The 12,851-nt window shown below is 37.1% G+C and overlaps 1 protein-coding gene across 1 annotated transcript; it reads left to right on the top strand.

Moving 5' to 3' along the window:
• Positions 1 to 9,507: 9,507 nt before the first annotated feature.
• On the top strand, positions 9,508 to 10,110 carry LOC126721516 (uncharacterized). The gene has a single exon (XM_050424564.1). The coding sequence runs from the start codon at positions 9,508 to 9,510 to the stop codon at positions 10,108 to 10,110; it is 603 nt and encodes a 200-aa protein (XP_050280521.1).
• The last annotated feature ends 2,741 nt before the right edge of the window (positions 10,111 to 12,851 follow it).

Genomic DNA, 12,851 nt, shown 5'->3' with positions numbered 1-12,851 from the left:
TATTAGATACTTTGATTAATTAGGTTTTAGCTTTTTTTTTTTTTTAGAAACAAATACACACATAAAAGGAAGTGACAAAGATATTTTAATACAAAAACACACCATAAACTATCAAACTTCACTAAAAAATCATGACAACTTAAAAAAAATAAAAATAAAAATAAAATAAAATAATAAAAAAATAAAAAAAAAATAAAAAAGGGAAGAAGAAGAAGAGAGAGTAAAGTAAAGCAAAGCAAGATATTCTCCATCCCAAAAGTAACAAATAATTATTTGTTAGAATTTTGGATTTCCCAAATACAGACGACGTCATTGCTTTGGTCATATAATTATCACTATAGCATTGCTGACTGAGTGGGTGTTGACTGTTGACTCTTTGTCTCTTTGAACTTTTCTATAAAAAAAATATTAGCAATCAACTGTTGTCTTTTATCCTATTCTAAAAAGGAGTGGTTTTTTTTATCCCCCTGCTTTTACTTTAGTAGTGTTTTCACTTTTCTATTACGTTAGTTTATGACCTACATCCAAATGGGAGCCATTTATCATCCAATTGTGCTGTTGAGGTATAGCTAATCAGGAGAATTTGCATTCTTTGGGGATTCGAAGTGATTCGAAGACTGGTTCATGGCCAACCAAACAGTAGGTAGAAAATATAATCGAAAATTCAAAAAATTAGGTAAAAGATCGAAAATAAATTACATTATTTTCCAACAGTCTGAATGACATTTTAAATTAAATTTTATATATAAAAAAATTTCATAATTATTATCCTCAATTATTTAAATTTTTTCAAATTATCTTCCAATCTAGACAAAGCGTTAAATTGCACACAAACTCTTTTCTGGGACTGGGCACCAAAAGATCCCTTATCTTAACATCGTGTGATATTTTAGTGAAAAAAATATTATTTAAAAAAAAAAAATCTTACAAACGGATAAAATTTTCATTAAATTTTATTTAACTATTAGAATTTTTTAATACAGTAAACAGGAGGTTTTTTATTTAAAAAAAATACCCACACACTTACTTAATTATAAATAACGGTATAATACAAGTTTTCTATAATTAAACATATAAAACACCACTTCAAAAAAAAAAAAAAAAAAAAACATATAAAACACATATTCTCCACCAAATAAATTAAAGTGGTAAAGAAGATCTTTTTGGTGAAAAATCTTTTAGTAACAATATGGGTTAGGTGAAAATTCTTTTTGGTGACAACATTATTTTTTAAGAGATGGTTTCAACATATAGCGTATATTTCTGATAATAGTTATTTAACAACAGAATATCAGAACGAGACACAAATTAGTAACAATATTTACTTGTTAAATTTAATGATGAACTCCTAAAAAAAAAACAAAGTTTAATGATCAATTTTGTTATATGTCTATTGATTTATATATCACTTTATAATACTCTTTTCCCCCAAATATAAAAAGAGTTATAAATTACTTTATTTGCACCTTAAATTGTGTACAAAGGATCCGAACAAATTTCATTTCCTCGTATGAAGCATTGAGTTACTTAAGTTTAGGGCTATCCAGTGGGTTAAGGACTCGACCAAACCAATCGGATTCGACCAACCCGAATCCTAGTGGGTCAACCTGAAGCCCATGGTCGGTCAGATTCAGGTCCTTATCTAATAAAAACTGAATATTTGGTCACGGTAGCAGGTTATAGGATTAAAAACCTATATAACCCGACTCAACCGAAAGTTTCAGATAAAAAAAATAAAAAAATAAAAAATTGGTTCTCTTTAGGTGAACACGTGAAGACAAAAGACTTGATAAGAATAAAGCATTGAATCATTGACTTATTAAGAGCTACATGCTATCTAAACTTACATGCAAACGCAAATCCAAAATCAAATTAGAAGTTCAGAACGACTAAAATTCAAATTCAAACAATATATGTGCGGAATATGAAATATAAGCAATACCCAAATTAGCAAACTACTCTAAGCCATTAATTAATCACAACCAGTAGAAATTAAAAGTAAAGAGAAAGAGAAAGAGAGATGCAAACACAAGATAACACCGGCACGTGTTATTGAAAAGGAAACCGAAGAACTCGACGAAAAACCTCTCCACCGCCCTCTAAGCGGTAAATGATCCACTACAAAATCAATTGGGATACATGAATAGCAATAGACCCTCCAAGCCTAATCTACCTAATGCACCTAAGCCCTCCAAGCTTCTTGCTCCAATAAGGTTATGCCAAACCGTGTCTTCTCTAGCTCACCAGATCCCGCAATTAGCCCATTGCATCAACTAATATGAATTAGTTCTCTCCTGAACTGCTTCCCAAACACCAAGAACCTTCTCACTACTCTGAATTTGGTGAGGTAAGGATTTGGTTTATAATCCTCTCATGGGTATGATAATGGAGAGGTTGAGAGTAGAGGAATTTGGAGAATCAAGTGCATAAGATTGTGGATGAATCAATCTTGTTTTTCTCTAGGGTTTCTCTCTCAAAATTCTCTCTAGAAGCTCTCTACATTTCATGGGTATAAGGGTATTTATAGTAGAGTATGAGATAGAATATGAAAAGTCACTTTTTAGCAAAAAAAGGTGCACTGGCGAGTCACTCGCGACTAGGATGAGTCGCAAGTTCCATTCGCCAGTTACCAGACTAAGCCAGACTGTACTTTTTGTCCTGTAGTGATCCAGCTAGCTTGACTTTTCATCTTCTTGCATGCTTCACACATGTGCTTCATTTTGGCGAATCACCACTCGTGAGTCAGTCGCGAGTCACCTTCTTATTGCACACTCTTGATCAAATCTTCACTCTGTCTCACACACAATCCTTATATTATTCCCATCTAAATATAGGGTTTCTAAATGCTGAATTACAAGCAAAATTAGCATGGAATAAAGTCAACACATAGTTGAATAAATTCAACTTTACACAAATGAAAATCAGTCTTCCACAGTTCCACATGCAAAGCCTCAGTTTTCAATCTCATCTCAATATCTCACTCTCTTAGAAATCAGAATCTCACTCTCTCATAAATCATTCTCCGTTCTCTCTTCTCTCAATCTCAAGTCTCTCTCTCAAAGTTAAGACCTTTGTTTTTCACTCTCTCTCTGATCTATCTTAAATCCCTACCCTTATAGCCTCTGTAATATTTTTTGGTATTTGATTTGAGTTTTAGATTTGGGTTTGGTGTTTTTAGTGCTATTTGGTTTGAGTTTTAGATTTGAATCTTAGATTTGAGTTTGCGGTATTTTTGGTGTTATTTGATTGCTCTTGTTTTGGATTATGGTTATGACATGTGAGATGTGTTCTTTGAGTTTGGGGTTGATTTCTTCTATGTTGTTCTTCAGACCCAAAATCACTCGACGACTCCGGCCTGTTTAATTGATGACCCAAGATATCAAGTCCAATTTGAATATTCGGTCGATTGCGGGTCCATTTTTCATACACCCGATCTAATCGGATCGGTTGCAAGTTACCCAAACCTGATTCGAACCGACCCGTGGACAGCCTTACTTAAGTTGAACATTTAATCACCATAGTTTTTACTTGATCTATATACTTATCTTTCAAAATTATAAATAAATCAAAAATCAAAGATAAATTTCTGGGTCTATTGTGAGCATGCACATCGAAGTTTCTAACAAGGTCAACAAACTCATATGATACAAACCCAAACTAAAAATAGTACAAAATGGAACAAACACAATAACTAGACCATCCAAGAGTCTAAGACAGTCCTAACCATTACTCTAGTCCAAGCCAAGCTTATTCCTCAACTGCACAAGATACTCATAAACCTTCTTTTGGTCAGGAAGACTCTTAGCCACTGTGTCCTTTTGCAAGCACCTCTTAGCCCATGCAATAATTTTGGGGCACTCTGCCTTTATGCTGAATTCACCAAGCATCTCAGAGGAATAGAACCGACTGTAGAATGTGATCAGAGCAATGTCCACAAACGCAAATGTTTCGCCCCCAAAGTAAGGCTTGTCACTAAGCTCTCCTTCCAATATCTTAAAGCTTTCAATAAAGTCCTTCGCTTCCTCACGTTCTTCTCCTTTTGCGAACCATATCATCTTTTCAGCACTGCACACCTGTATTTCACACTAGCATTGCATTATCACTATCCAAACATAATGAAAAATGATGAAATAATTATTTTCAAAATCAACTATACTAGTAGAATTTCTTTAAACCTTAGCAAGTCGGAGAAAGGAATCGGCATATCAACCATGCTTGCCTACGTGTTAAAGATAGAGAGAGCCCAATGCATTTGGATATAACTTTTCTGCTGATTTTTTTTTTTTTAATTAAAAACGGCAGGAAAACTTATTTATTTATTTATTAAAAGTTGGTTAAAGCATAACGGTACTCAAAAAATAAATTATAAAAACTTATACATAAATAAATTAATTAAAAAAAAGCCAAGAGTTAAGTAGACTAGTAGTAGGGTTTCTCTGACCTAGGTGGCTGCTCTCTAAATCCTAGTGTCTGTAGAAAAAGTGCCTGCCTGTGGGTGAGGCTATTTCCTCCTGCCGTTTTTCTCCTTTTCTTCACAGAAAAGAACAGATTCGGTAGGAGTACTTGGCGTTCTTTGGAGATGGAGAACCTGTCAGTGATGTGGAGAAAGTTTTCTCTGTCAGAGAGTGAAGGGCAAAACTTTGTGGTTCAAGAGCCAGTGGCTGCCGCAGAAGTTTATATTGCTGCAAGATTTTTTACAGGGCGTGTTCTTAACATGGAGGCTATTGCTAGGACTTTCAAGTTGCTGTGGAGGACTCAAAAGTGGTTTGAAGTAAGAGACATGGGAGACCATAGGGTGGTTTTTGTGTTCACGGATGACTCGGATGCAGAGAAGGTCTTGATGGGAGAACCTTGGACTTTTGACAAACATCTTGTTACCATGAAGAAGGTTGAGAAACATACGGATTTTAGGGCCCTTCCGCTAGAGTCTACTCACTTTTGGGTCCAAGTGTATGATTTACCTACCGGTCTAAATCCAAGTGTGGCAAAACAGATTGTGCAAATTGTTGGAGCCGTGGATGAGGATGGAGTGGAGTTGGAAGATAGTAATTTTCAGCGGTATAGGGTAGAGGTTGATATCTCTAAACCACTTTGCAGGGGCAGAAAAATAACTCTGAATAATGGGAATGATTGGTGGGTTAGTTTCAAATATGAGAGGCTACCAAATATATGTTATTGGTGTGGGAAGCTCACACATTCTGATAGGGAGTGTCCTGTCTGGCTGAAGAGTAAGAAGGGTCTCAAGGAAGAGGATAGACAATTTGGTCCATGGCTTCGGGCTTTCGCGCCAAATTTATCTAGGAAAACAGTGGTACGAGTCTCAGGGTCCTGTGAGGAAGACAATGAGGATGAGGATCAGAATTCTAGTGATTGGAATGCAAGGAACAGAGGCGATGACAGTCAAGAAATTATTCCCACTACCGGGGAAGAAGGGAGAAGGGAGGGACATGATGATGGAGTTGAGAGAGTTGAAAGTATGGAGCATGTGATGGAAAACGACAATGCCTTAGGGTCTGTGTCTATGCCTTTGGTTTCTCAAGTTTGTGAAGCACCTAGGACAGAAGTTAATGCTGTGAGAACTGAAGCACATGTCCAATCGGTAGAGGATCAGTTGGCTGAGATTGATGCCGAGATTGCTAAGTTTGATGCTCCTATTGATATGACTGGTAGAATTGAGTCTGAAACATCCAATAGTCCTTGTCCTCATCCACAAAATGTAGTAGGCTTGCAAGATAATTTAGCTGACCCGAGGCTGCCCAGAATGGATGAACTAGACGAACCAATTGCAAATATTAGAGGTAGAGTTAGGAATGTGCGGAGAAAACCTAAGCAAGTGGGACATGCAGGCAATGTGGAAGATGAAGGATTGCTAAAAGGAGTGGGGTCTACTGTACTAACAAAAAGAAATAAGAGAGACTTTGATGAGGATCTGGAAGTTTCAGAGGGGAGTAAGAAGAGAAAGGGGTGGGCAGAAAAGAATTTAGCGGTGGAGGCTGGGTCCCAGCCCCGCCGAAATCAATGAAACTCTTAGCTTGGAACTGCCGGGGGCTTGGGAACCGCCGTGCAGTTGATGAGCTTGGGGATATTATCCAAGCACAAGATCCCAAGATTGTGTTCTTGTCTGAAACTTGGTCTACAAAGGATCAGATGGAGCACATTGGCGATAGTTTAGACTTTAAAGGTTGTTTTACTGTTCCGAGTGATGGAAGAGGTGGTGGTTTGGCTCTTTTGTGGAAAGCTAGTAAGAATGTTTGGTTGGATAGTTTCTCGAAGTACCATATTGATGTGATTGTTCATGGTGGTTCGGAGGATGCCTGGCGACTCACTGGGTTTTATGGGGAACCTGATACAAGTAAAAGAAGTGAAGGTTGGGCAATGCTCCGGATGTTGAGCTCAAAACCGAAAATGCCTTGGTGTTGTTTTGGTGATTTTAACGAATTGCTGCAGATCCAAGATAAACAAGGAGGGGTACCACGAGCTCATTCTCTCATGCAGGCTTTTAGAGATACTTTGGACTTATGCAGGTTTGTTGACTTGCATTATACAGGGCCGGACTTCACATGGCATGGCCGGCGAGGTGGGGAGATGGTTTGGGAGAGACTAGATCGAAGTGTTGTAAATTATGAATGGCTAGCTAAGTTTCCAACAGGACGGGTTCATCACTTAAATAGCTTCACATCTGATCACCGCCCCATATTGGTGTCTCTTGTGTCAAATGGTGAGAGACAAAGGTGGAGAAGAAAACCATTTCGGTTTGAGGCCATGTGGTTGACAGAGCCATCATGTAATGACGTGGTTTCAAGAGCTTGGGAGTGTCGTCAGGATGGTACACCAATGTATGTGGCAACTAAAAAATTAAAAAGGTGTAAGAAATTCTTAAAAGCATGGAGTCGAGACCACTTTGGGAATGTAGTGCATAAAATTAAACGGACAAAGGAATTGTTGTGGAAAGCTGAGGAAGAAGTGACCAGGTCTGGGAATTCAGATGAAATGGAGAGATTGAAATCAGAGCTGAGATGTTTGTATGATAAAGAAGAGAAGATGTGGCAGCAACGTTCACACCTTCAGTGGTTACAAAACGGAGATCAAAATACTAGATTTTTCCATGGTACTGCTACCCAAAGGAAGCGACGGAATTTTATCAAGGGGTTGAGGGATGAGAATGGGGTGTGGCAGGAGGATGAGACAGTATTTTCAGGAATTTTGAATAGATTCTATGAGGAGCTTTTTACATCCTCTAATCCACAGGGCTTGGACCGAATTTTGGATGGGGTTCACGAGGTTGTCACTGAGGAGATGAGGGTTGATCTGGCTAAACCATACACAGTTGAAGAAGTTGACTACGCTATAAAGGAGATGGCACCCTTAAAAGCACCTGGACCTGATGGTATGCCTCCACTTTTCTATCAAACATATTGGACTGATGTAGGTATGGATGTCTCTCAAGCTGTTTTGTCCAGTGTAAATAGTGGGTCACTTTTGAAATCTGTTAATCATACTTTTATTACTCTGATTCCCAAAGTTAAAAATCCTGAGAGAGTAACTGAGTTTAGACCTATTAGTCTTTGTAATGTGATTTATAAGATAGTTAGTAAAGTTATTGCTAACCGTCTTAAGTCTATACTAAACTCTATTATCTCTGAAACTCAGAGTGCTTTCGTTGCTGATAGATTGATTACAGATAATATTCTTATTGCTTTTGAAACTTTGCACCACATGAAGAATAGTTGTACGGGGAAGAATGGTTTTATGGCACTAAAATTGGATATGAGTAAAGCATATGACAGGGTGGAGTGGATTTTTTTGAAGAGTATTCTGTTGAGGATGGGTTTTCAGGAGTCTTGGGTGGCTTTGATTATGGAATGTGTTAGTACAGTTTCATATTCTATACTAGTCAATGGTGAGCCAAAAGGTGTAATCCAGCCTACTAGGGGGTTGAGGCAAGGAGATCCTCTTTCGCCATATTTGTTTTTGTTTTGTGCAGAAGGTCTTAATGCCATTCTTAGGAGTGCAGCCACACATGGGGACATTCATGGTTTTTCTATATGTAGGAATGGACCTAAACTCACTCATCTCTTTTTTGCTGACGATTGTGTGTTATTTTGTAGAGCCACCTTGGAGGAGTGTGAAAAAATCCAGGATATCTTAGCTTGTTATGAAAGAGCTTCCGGTCAAGCTATCAACAAGGATAAAACTACCCTGTTCTTTAGCAAGAATACAGATGCTCAGATGCAAGAGGCAATTAAATCTTCTCTAGATGTTCCTGCCATTCAACACTATGAGAAATATTTGGGGCTTCCTTCCTTTGTTGGTAGGGCAAAGAAAGCTTGTTTTACACAAATTAAAGAGAGAATATGGGCGAGAATGCAAGGGTGGAAAGAGAAGCTTCTCTCACAAGCTGGTAAGGAGGTCATGATCAAGGCAGTGGTTCAATCCATTCCCACGTATTCCATGAGTGTTTTTAAATTGCCAGTAAGCCTGTGTAAGGATATAGAAGCCATGATTCGAAAGTTTTGGTGGGGGCATGGGGACTCGAAGAAGATTCACTGGGTTAATTGGAGTTCTTTGTGTTCTTCTAAATCTGTTGGAGGTATGGGGTTTAGAGATATTCAGAAATTCAATAATGCTTTGTTGGCTAAACAGGTCTGGCGATTATTTCACAATAAGGATACTTTGCTTTATCGAGTTTTTAGTGCTAAATATTTCCCTCATGGTAATATTTTGGATGCTCCGGTCCATCCTAATTGCTCCTTTGCATGGCGAAGTATTTTGCAAGCCCGTGAGGTCATCAATAGAGGTGCTATATGGAGGGTGGGAAACGGATTGTCTATTGATATATGGAACCATAGATGGCTACCTAAACAGGGACAGAGCAAGGTTGTTTCTCCTCGGCAAGGCGCAGAGATCAGTAGAGTGCATGATTTATTCTATCCAGATACAAGAGTGTGGGATCCGGGTTTGTTGGAGAGATGCTTTCTACCATGGGAGGCAGAGATGATCAAACGGATTTATGTGCATGATGGGGATGGGGAAGATGTTTTGGTGTGGCCACTTACCCCAGATGGTAACTATACTGTAAGGAGTGCGTATCGTATTTTGGCAGCAGAGGGGATTAGCCAAAACCCGAGTTCGTCTTCTCCATCTGATGCTGAGAGAGTTTGGAAGGGCATTTGGAAGATTAAAACCCCTAATAAAATTCGCCACTTCATCTGGAGAGCTGCAAAGGATTCGTTGCCAACTAAACAAAATTTGAAGGTCAGACATATTCCGTTGGATGATACCTGTGCGATGTGTGATGATCATCCTGAATCTTTACTGCATTGTCTCTGGCTTTGTCCCCATGCTCAATCGGTTTGGAGGTCAGAGATCACCTTTGCTAATCTGTATACAAGGAAGCACAGGAGTTTTTTCGATTTGCTGGATGACATAATGTAGAACAGCTCGGGCTATCGTGTGGCTCTGTTTTCCACTATTGCGTGGAGTTTGTGGCAGCGACGGAATCGACTTATGGAGAATCAAGGAACTTGGCCACTGCATGAAGTTGGTGAAAGAGCTAAAGCTATGGTTGTAGAGTTTCTAGAAGCGAACAAACATATCAGTAACCCAGGCCCAAGATTGGTAGCACGGTGGTCGCCTCCACCTGAGAGCTGTTATAAGATCAATTTTGACGTAGCTCTGTTTGATCATTTGGGCTCTGCGGGCATTGGGGTGGTTGTTCGAGATCATAGAGGAGAAGTTATGGCAGCCCTTAGTCAGAAAATTGCTCTCCCTCAGTCAGTTGCATTGGCAGAAGCTCGGGCAGCCCATAGAGCAATCACTTTTGCTCAAGAAATGTCTTTCTTTCATATCCAGGTTGAAGGGGATTGTCTAGGGGTTATTCATGCTTTGCAATCCCAGGGACAGTGCAAAACCTTGTATGGACACGTGATTGATGATGCTCGGAGATTAGGCTATGCTTTACATTCTTGTCAGTTTTTTCATGTTGGAAGGGGAGGAAATAAGTTAGCTCATGAATTAGCTAGAAGAGCAGTTTTATCTGCAGATACTGATGTATGGGTAGAAGATCTACCTGATGATTTGGACGCTGTGTTCCAATCTGATTTTTATTAATAAAATTTCCTTACTATTTTCTCCAAAAAAAAAAAAAAAAACTATAAAAAAAACTAATACAAATTGGACACTATTCTCCTAAAAAAGTAATATATATATACACACACACTAGACTCACTTGATAATGTAACAAATGTCATTTGTTTTCTTGTAAAATGTTTTCCACATTTTCCAAAGTATGTTTCGATGTAAAATTTTGGTTGACTAGTGATAGGCCAAGAACGTATTGACCCCTTTGGTAACTTAATCAATTAATTTAGCCAAGTGAAATTAATTTGATTCAATTACATACAATATGCGTGGTAGCATAAACAAATCACAAAATAACTAAATACAGCGGAAAATAAATTTGATACAGGTGATTTGTTTATAAATGGGGAAAATTAATGAGGCAAAACCCCACCGGGTGAATTTAAGGTCACCACTCCCAAGAATCCACTATTAACAAAATAGGCACTTACAAGTAAAAGGAATCCCAGTACCTAATGCCAACCTACAGTTGAACCTTTACCCCAATACTTAATTGGACTTGTAATGTAGTGACAATCTCTCCTTTCAATACACAGCTCCCAGTACATGACTAACTAATGATGCACGGATCCCAGTATGTGACTAACACACCAACTTGAGAAGGATGTTGGCTGCAAAGTTCTTCAGTTCATCTAGACGATAAAGATCAAGAAGCTCCTTGGTTACAAAACCCTCGGCGCACAAATGCGATAGCTTCTACAAAGAAGATGAATTAGGGCAAATTGTCTCCGGTCACAATATGAGTAAAGAATCACTTTGCATCAAGTTGCATCACCTTAGACGACCCTTAAAATAATCCTTATATATGTCTAGGGTTGTGAGACAAGAAACCCTACACAAATAGCTTGGATATGTATGAAAAACATATTTGGAAATCTGAATTTCGTAATTCTCGATAGATACAACTTCTATCGAGAGCTGTTGAGAATTAAACATTAAACCTCGACAGATTTATCTATTGTGCTTTAATGAATAGCACTTCTTCACTTGTTTCTTAGACAGATTTGCATGGCTTCAATACTAGACTTGAACTCTTGTTCCTTGAAGTATTAAACACATCCTAAATCTACCTAATTACATGTAAAGTACGTTTTGTCAAAGGATTAGCCAATTTTACATGACATATGTTCTAACAAGTTCCACGTATGTCCTAACAACTAGAAAAGATTTTAAGGCTGACTGGAAAGCCTTTATAAAATTTCATATGATATTTCACCCTATAAATTTTGATAAATCATTTTTCAAATTGGTAAGCTAACACAAACCTCCTCCCCCCACCCCCAATTCTTGAAACACAATGCAAAGATCCCCTCCTCTACCCATCTCCTTTCTTTTTTGCTCACATTGGTAGTCCTCATAGCATAAATTATAGTGATCACTTGAGCCTTGATGGTGGTGGTAACAAGACCCTAATTCGATGTGGTTGGTGAGCCAATGGTGGTTGGGTATCAACTAATCGTGGTTGGGAGGCTTTGATCACGACTAAGAGACATTAATGGTGGCTTGGGGCGCTAATTAATCTAGGGATTGGGGCTATGGATTCAATCGGATTTGGGGCTGATAGTTGTTTGTGGTAGGGAAATTTGGTAGCTTATGCTTAGAAATTTTCTCATTTTATATTGCACCAATCATCTAAAAGTGCTTTAGAATTACAACCAAATACTAAAAAGAAAACATTTTCGTAGCTCGAAAACATTTTCAACTAAAAATATTTTACATTAATTTGGAAAACATGTTACATGTAAACAAATACAAATGGAGCGTAGTTTAGATTCAATGTCCAAATTTCCAAATCATCTAAATAATTAATTCAACATGATCAATATGAAAGGCAAACAAGATCCATCAATATTTATGTTTGTTCCACTTATTTTGTTCATCTTCTTTTTTGTCGAATGATATATTAGGGTATGATTGGTAGGAGGATTTTTTTTTTTTTTCAAAACAATATAAAAAAAATTTTCAAAAAATTGAAATTGAAACTAGTTTTCAGATAATAATTTATATATTATACATGTTTGGTTCCCACTTTTAAGAACAATTTTCAAAATACTAAAAAAATTTAATTATTTTTTGGGAAATCATTTCTATCTTTGAGATTTAAAAAACAAAAAAAAATATTTACAAAAAGTAACGTGTAGGAGATTTGTAAATTATTTTTTTGTTTTTGGTGGATAATAATCAAGGAATAGAACTCATGTATCTTTCTTTTCTTTTTTTTCTTTTTTCTTTTTTTATTTTTTTATTTTTTATAATGATAAGTTTCAAATTTAAAATGTGAGATTTTTTTCGTAATAAAAATAAGCTCTTTTAATTTAAGAGATAGAAGAGTTTGGACAAATATGTGAGGTCCATTCTTTTCAATTTATTTACAACTATGCTATTGAAAATATTTTCTGAATCTTAAAAACATCCTCTTAGTCATTTTCAAAATCTTATTTTGAACAAGAAAAACAGGATACAATTTTCTGAAAACTATATTTAGAGAACATCAACCAAATAATAGATTCAAGTGTGAGACCTACCATTTTTTGGATTATAAAACAAAAAACTATATTTAAATACTCTTACCAAATAGGCTCTGATGATGCCAAAAATCATCACTAAGTCACACAATCCTCAAGCACCCTAGACAAAACCTACCAAACAAAGAAGAAGAACTCACAGAGAGTACCGGTGTGGTACCGGTCCATCATTATCAATGAACTCTT

The sequence above is a fragment of the Quercus robur genome, chromosome 4 (genome assembly GCF_932294415.1).
Source record: "Quercus robur chromosome 4, dhQueRobu3.1, whole genome shotgun sequence".
In the NCBI taxonomy this organism is placed as follows: domain Eukaryota; kingdom Viridiplantae; phylum Streptophyta; class Magnoliopsida; order Fagales; family Fagaceae; genus Quercus; species Quercus robur.
This window is presented reverse-complemented; position numbering and strand designations above follow the sequence as displayed.